The sequence below is a fragment of the Podarcis vaucheri genome (genome assembly GCF_965113315.1).
Source record: "Podarcis vaucheri genome assembly, chromosome: Z".
Taxonomy (NCBI): domain Eukaryota; kingdom Metazoa; phylum Chordata; class Lepidosauria; order Squamata; family Lacertidae; genus Podarcis; species Podarcis vaucheri.
Window position 1 is genome coordinate 35849859 of NC_138758.1, and position 7346 is coordinate 35857204.

At 48.5% G+C, this 7346-nt stretch overlaps 1 protein-coding gene across 1 annotated transcript; it reads right to left on the bottom strand.

Moving 5' to 3' along the window:
- Positions 1–1297: 1297 nt before the first annotated feature.
- Positions 1298–4602, bottom strand: ENDOG (endonuclease G). Its single transcript, XM_082208321.1, has 3 exons — positions 3741–4602; positions 2760–2869; positions 1298–2544 (listed from the first exon to the last, which is right to left on the bottom strand). The coding sequence occupies exons 1-3, from the start codon at positions 4263–4265 to the stop codon at positions 2232–2234; spliced, it is 948 nt and encodes a 315-aa protein (XP_082064447.1). The 5' UTR covers positions 4266–4602; the 3' UTR covers positions 1298–2231.
- Positions 4603–7346: the final 2744 nt, after the last annotated feature.

Below are 7346 nucleotides of genomic sequence, written 5' to 3' on the forward strand. Positions count from 1 at the left end.
GTGCTCTATGTGGGGTTACCTTTGAAGGTGAGCGGAAACTACAACTAATCCAGAATGCGGCAGCTAGACTGGTGACTGGGAGTGGCCGCCGGGACCACATAACACCGGTTCTGAGAGATCTGCATTGGCTCCCAGTACGTTTCCAAGCACAATTCAAAGTGTTGGTGCTGACCTTTAAAGCCCTAAATGGCCTTGGTCCTGTATACCTGAAGGAGCGTCTCCACCCCCATCATCCAGCCCGGTCACTGAGGTCCAGCTCCAAGGACCTTCTGGCGGTTCCCTCGCTGCGAGAAGTGAGGTTACAGGGAACCAGGCAGAGGGCCTTCTCGGTAGTGGCGCCTGCCCTGTGGAGCGCCCTTCCAGCAGTTGTCAAGGCAATAAGCAACTATTTTAAAAGACAAGTGAAGGCAGTCCTGTTTAGGGAAGTTTTTAATGTCTGACGCTGTATTGTTTTTAGTATTCGGTTGGGAGCCACACAGAGCGGCTGGGGAAACCCAGACAGATGGGTGGGGTATAAATAATAAAATATTATTATTAACAGTTGAAGGAGGTGGGTATGCTAAGAAAATAAGAGACTGAGAGGAGACATGATAGCCATCTTCAAATATCTCAAGGGCTGACACATGGAGGATGAAGCAACCTTGTTTTCTCCAGCTCTGGAGGATAGGACTTGAACCAATGTATTCAAGTTACAATAAAGGAGATTCAAACTAACCATGAGCAATAACTTTCTGACAGTACAGTGGGGGGGGGGCCGCTGGCCCAAACAAAGTTTGGGAACCCACTGTTGTGAACTGTGTGTGTGTGCACATTGACACAAAATTTCAACTCCCATAGCTTTTCTCAAGCTTCAGACGGGGGAAAACCTATCTCACTAATCAATAAAATTGCTAGCTGGCAGTTTAACAGCACCACCTCCTATTATTCAATAACCTGCAGCTTCCCTCTGCACAACCTCTGCAGTGGGGAGAAGAATATGTGTGGATGACTGCCACCACCCCCCAATAATAGGTGTTGAACAGTGGTTCAGGCAGCTCTTAGACTTACCTGGTTGTTACAGGCAGACAGAAAATCAGTGTTCTCTCCTGCTAAATACTGGGTTGGATCCAACTAAGATCATCCACCACAGACCCACTGAAATTAATGGATCTAAGTTAGTCATGCCCATTGTTTTAAATGGGTCTACTCAGAGTAGGACTGGCATTGGATACAAGCCCTTATTGATATATTTTCCTATGATGATGATGATAATCATACTACTTCAGTGTATTAGTCACTTATCACATGAGCCTCCAAGTGAACTTGCATAATTTTTAATAGCGTAAAGCAAAATCAGAACAAATACATCCTATAAAACAGCAGCAAAAAAATGTACCAGCAACAAAACCATCCTAATCCTGCAAATGTCTAGGAGAGTTTTCACCTGAGGCCAAAATAATGTTAATGATGGTGCCAGGCAGACCTCACTGGGGAGGAACATTCCACAGCTGAGAAGCCACAACTGATAAAGCCCTGTGCCCCTGCTGACACCCTCTTGGGGAGTGGCGGAGCTTCCAGTGAGAAAGGAGGGGAAACTGCAGAAGTGGCTTTCAGCTAAGTGGTTTTTATGAATACTTGTTATTGGCCTCCCATCTTTCTCAAAATACAATGGATTGTATTTTGTATGGGGTGAAGTCATACAACTGGAGACTCACAGTGCCAGCTGTGGCTGCAGAGACCAGTAACTCATAATGGCTGCCTCCTACATTGTTTGTGTTGCTTAAGCAGCACCGAAGTGACCTCCTTGGAGGGCATGTCTGGGCTGTCCTGGGCTGCCCAGATGGCAAGACCCCCGTCTCGGCCTTGCTGGTGTGGTCCAAATGAAAGCAGAGCAATTTGTTTGGTACCAGCTTGGCTGCAGGAGTTGCCAGAAGGAGGCGCACTCTGGATTTGTATAGGGTTTACTCCTTAGCATTTTCTTCTCCTGAAGACATCCCACAAGGCAGCAGAGATTCCTTCTCCTAGATGGGCTCCCTTCCCAGGTTGACAAGCCCCCATCTGCCCCAAGCAGAGGAAAGCAATCCAAGTTAGTGGCCATCACTGCCTCTTGTCTTTAGAGAGAAGCAGGTACTGTTCCTTGAGAGTGCTGAGAAAGAGAGAGTTGCTTGTTGGAGCTGGGATAGCTACTGACTACTTGGGCAGATCCTGCCGCCTGGCAAGTGTCTGTTTGCAAGGTCTCAGGAATCACTTCCTTAGGTGGTGCTTCCAGCTGTGATTGCTTTCAAGTTGCTTCCAGCAGAGATTGCTTTCAACTTGCTAGTCCTCTTAAGGATGTTGGGGACGAAGAGGAGGCCAGAGGCCCGCTCGATGCTCTCGATGGGGACCAGGAAATTCTCCAGAGGGATCTTGTCATTGACAGGGCTGTTTGGCATAACGTAGGAGCGCAACTCTATCTCCCCACTTGACTTCTCCAGGATGAGCACCTTGAAGAAGTGTGTGGGGACGGCCACATGGCTCTTCCCAATCACCTGGTATTTCACGTACATCTTCCCATCTGCCTCCATCCTGTATGGGGAAATCAGGGGGGGGGGTAGAAGCCATGATGTGGGGTAATTCCAGCACCCCTTTTACAAAAATGTGAAACAATATTATAATTTTTATTTAACAAAATCAATATTTTATTATTTCATAAAATAATAACTGTGATTGCGGGGTGGGGGATGTTGGCAGAGTAAACCAGAGGGGAAATTCTGTAAGTTGTTTTGGTTTTTATTAATTACCTGGGTAGAAAAAGTGGTCCTGTACAGACATAAACATTCTTGTTGTATTTAGTTAAGCTCCTGCAGTATTTCTCCAGGTTATTCCAGGCATTCTGATTCAGATGAGGATTCTAGAAGCAAAATAAATGTTGTGTTCAGTAGCTGAAGTGAGGATGATAATGAAGCAGTTAAAAGGCTAGGTGTGGTCCAAATGTTGCAGAACCACAAGGTGGTAAGGGGGGGGAAACTGTTGCTCATTGGTTAGAACACGTGCCTGGCATGCAGAAGGTCCCAGATTCAATCCTGGGAAAGGCTGGGAGTGTCCCTTGCTGGAAGCCCCAAATAAGCTGTTGCCAGTCAGAGTAGACAGCACTGAACTAGGTGGACCTCACTGACCTGACTCCATAGCAGCCTTTATGTGTGTGGTGCTATGTTTAACTCTATGCTCACCTTTTAAAAGCCTCTGTGGGGCGCCTAATCCCAGAGGTGACCCAGAAGTGACTTTAGTTCACATTGCTTTAAAAATATTAGGTCTAGTAGACCTAATTTGAGTCACACAACTCAAAAACTGTAAGGCATAGGAAATTTTTATTCACTTCTGTGACTTTGACATGAGATAATCCAGTTGGGCAATTTTAATCAAAATCTGAGATGTAGTAAAAATCAAAAACACAACTGGTGATTGTCATGGAACAATCCCACTGAAGAAACTAACAATGGCTACACAGACATAACCGCTTCTTGCAAAGGGGCCCCCATAACAATTAAAGCTTATGGGGCCCCCAAATGTAGGTCTGCCTTTGGTCTCATGGACAGGCATTCTCTTTATTTCCTCGATATCAAATTAAGAAGTGCCTCTGAGGCTATGCAGAGTGCAATTGCCACAGCTTAGGGTGGGGGACAAGACCAGCTTTCCAACCATTAACAGAGGGACTTGAGCGCCCGGGGAAAATAGCTCGCTCGCTGCCTTCAAACAAGCCAATCCAGTACACTCTCCCTTACCTGGGGGGCGACGTTGCTCAAGTAGAACGTGTCCCCCATGGCCTTCTGGCTCCAGCGGTGGTTGGCGGCGGCCGCCAGATGTCCCCGGTCAAAGCCGCTGCCCTTGTAATCCGCGTTGGTGGCGCGGTGGTACTCGTGAATAGAGTCGTCGGAACGGAAGTCGCAGGCAGCGCGGTCCGAGGAGCCGCTCAGCGTGGCCGGGTTTAGCTGCTCCACCACCCAGAGGGCGCTACGAGCCCGCGGGTCGTAGCACAGCACGTAGGACTCCCGGGTCCGCAGCAGGGACAGCCCCGGCAAGCCGTACTTGGCCAGATCCCCCGAGTCGCCAACGCCGCCTCGGGCAGCCAAATCCGTGGCGGCGGCAACCACCGGCACGACCGGCAGCCGTGAGAGGAGCCCCTCCGCCTCCGCTCCCAGCTGGCTCGGCTGCCTCCCTCTCTTGGACAAGCCGGCGCCCAAGCCCAACCCGAGAGCCAGGGAGGCCGCCGGCACCAGCCACCGGTTGCCGCTGCAGAAGCGCCTCATTTCATCCGCTCCGCTTGGCGGAAGCGACCCAGCGGCAGCTTGCAAGCGGCTGCTACAGACACGAGGACTCTCGGTTCTGCGGGTGGGAGAGTGTGAATGGGGATGGAACGTCTGATCAGCGGAACGCCGAAAATGAGAAAAAAAGTGTGAATGGAACGAAACGTTCGATCAGCAGAAGGTCAGGGAAGGTGCGAGTGGGACAGAACGTTCGAGGAGGAGCAAAAAGGGATACACTGTAGCCCCGCCTTCGTCGGTCGTGCCGACTTCTTAAAGGGGCAATGTTTTCGAACAGGAGGCTAAGACGGGCTATACCGCGTTGGTCTTGCGACTGGTGGAGGTCCCTGGGCCCGCTACAGGGTCGCGTGGGCCGTGATCTAAAGGTGGCTTGCTACATCAGCTCTGCCACAAAACAAGTACTGTTGTTGTTGCTTAGTCGTGTCCGACTCTTCGTGACCCCCATGGACCAGAGCACGCCAGGCACTCCTGTCTTCAAAACAAGTACCCACGGTAACAATAATACTAAGCAGGCCGGCCCATCCATGAGGCAAGGTGTGACAATCGCCTCGGGTGGCAGAACCCACAGGGGCAGCTGATCCTGATGTCAGTATTTATTCCTGATCTTCACTCACCCTTTCTTCCGTGGTGGGTGGGGGGGTGCCATTTTGGGGTTCACCCTCAGGCACCCAAATGTCTTCTGCTGGCCCTGATACTAAAGAAATCAGCCTCCAAATGCACACTGGAGTTAAGGAGGTCGGTTCCTGGGGCTCTGGAAAGGCTGAGGGCTACGTAAACTTCTCCTGAAGAAGGGCGCCTGAGAGCGTACTGCTGTGGCTCTAGCAAAGATTAAGCAGGGGGAGCAAAAGCCCGCGAGAGAAAAAGCAGTGCTTGCTTCTACAAAAACCACACACTAACAGTGTGAGCCAGTGTGGTGTAGTGGTTAAGAGCGGGAGTCACTTAATCTGGGGAACCGGGTTCGTGTCTCCACTCCTCCACATGCAGCTGCTGGGTGACCTTGGGCCAGTCACACTTCTTTGAAGTCTCTCAGCCTCACTCACCTCACAGAGTGTTTGTTGTGGGGGAGGAAGGGAAAGGAGAATGTTAGCCGCTTTGAGACTCCTGAAGGGGAGTGAAAGGCGGGATATCAAATCCAAACTCTTCTTCTTCCAAACTAACAGGAAAAGAAGGCAGTCCCTTTTTGCCAAAAGAGCTGTCCTGTACAGTGAAGCAGACTTCTTCAGGATGTAGTGGATCCTCCTTCGCTGGATGTTTTAAGAACAGAGGTTGGATGGTCATGTCAGCGGGTTTCTTTAGCTGGGATTTCTGCATTGTAGGGGGGGGGGGCTATGACCCTTGGGTCTCTCTCAGCTCTACAGTTCCATGATTCTATGATTGCTTTACAGTATATGCGGAGCATGTAACAATTGTAGAACATTGCCCTTTTAAGGACACTAAAAAGCCCGTCACACTTTACGGTCCTTGCCCTTGCTGATTCTTTGACCTTAAGGAGCCGTTAGAACAAGATTGGTGCTTTGGCTGGCCTGAAGCAAAGGTGTATTGCACTACAACTGTCTTCATATTATACTGTATTCCATAAACCCGCATTTAAAGCCTTCCTTCTTGTAATGAATTAAGACCGTTAACAATAATTTCTAACAGTGTGGAGAGCATGCCACTGTGTAGAGCATGTTGGTAGGTTCAACCAATACAATAACAGAACCACTATAACTTTAAATAATATATTACAACTGTACTTTTTAACTTTTCAAGAAATTACCAAGATGTAATTTATAGGTCACCAAGCAGCCTCAGACCCAACCCTGCTCAGTAATTCTAAGAAGTAAAAGAATCACTGTTTTGAAAATCAGTGGTTAAAATCAGTGGTTTTGGAAACTCTGGTTCACCATCATGATTCAGAACAGGGTCCAATTGTCTGCAAACTTAAGACAAAAGCCTCCTGCTTGAACTCAGAAAGCATCCATGTGTCCAGATACAAAGAAGTTTCCAAAAGGTACACAGGAGAAAATGCCAGTATCACTTTTAGAGGGGATACTGGTTAGTCTGATGCAGCAAAAACCACTGAGAAATGTGTGTAAAATAAAGTACTTCTTTATGCAACAGTTATGAAACAGGATGGCAGTTATGTTTACCAATCTAGATAAAGGTAAAGGGACCCCTGACCATTAGGTCCAGTCGTGACCGACTGGGGTTGCGGTGCTCATCTTGCTTTATTGGCCGAGGGAGCCGGCGTACAGCTTCAGGGGTGTGGCCAGCATGACTAAGCCACTTCTGGCAAACCAGAGCAGCGCACGGAAATGCCGTTTACCTTCCCACCGGAGCAGTACCGATTTATCTACTTGCACTTTGACATGCTTTCAAACTGCTAGGTTGGCAGGAGCAGGGACCGAGCAACGGGAGCTCACCCCGTCGTGGGGATTCGAACCGCTGACCTTCTGATCGGCAAGTCCTAGGCTCTGTGATTTAACCCACAGCACCACCCGCATCCTTTCCCAAAAAATACACAGGAGAAAATGCCAGTATCACTTTTAGAGGGGTTACTGGTTAGTCTGATGCAGCAAAAACCACTAAGAAATGTGTGTAAAATAAAGTACTTCTTTATGCAACAGTTATGGAACAGGATGGCAGTTATGTTTACCAATCTAGATTCATGGAGGAGAGGGCTGTCAATGGCTACTAGCCACAAGTGCTATGCTTCTGAATACAGTTGCTGGAAGCCACAGGAGGGGAGAGTGTTCTTGTGCACAAATACTGCAGGCTGGTTCCCCACAGGGGAACTGGGATCCAAACTGGGATCTGTCTGGTTGGCCACTATGAGAACAAGATGCTGGACTAAATGGACCATTCACCTGATCCACCACATTCTTGTGTTCTTGAAAGACTGATTTTTTCCATCATTTAAACTTTTGCGGTTTAAAAGGCCACTTGACAAGCCCATGATAGCAACAAAATTTGTGCAGCATCTTATTTATTTTGTAACAGAATAATAGGGTTTATGGTGGCACATTTTTTGCAGAAGACCATGTTGCAAAAAACCTCATGCCCACACCTATTTTGAGATTGTAC

What these genes read in the sequence shown, in the direction of transcription:
- ENDOG (XM_082208321.1), bottom strand. Translation starts at nt 4,265, where the DNA reads ATGAGGCGCTTCTGCAGCGGCAACCGGTGGCTGGTGCCGGCGGCCTCC. An exon ending in TGAGCAACGTCGCCCCCCAG is followed by an intron (nt 2,870 to 3,740) that starts GTAAGGGAGAGT and finishes TTTTGCTTCTAG; the next exon opens with AATCCTCATCTGAATCAGAA. An exon ending in GGACCACTTTTTCTACCCAG is followed by an intron (nt 2,545 to 2,759) that starts GTAATTAATAAA and finishes TTCCCCATACAG; the next exon opens with GATGGAGGCAGATGGGAAGA.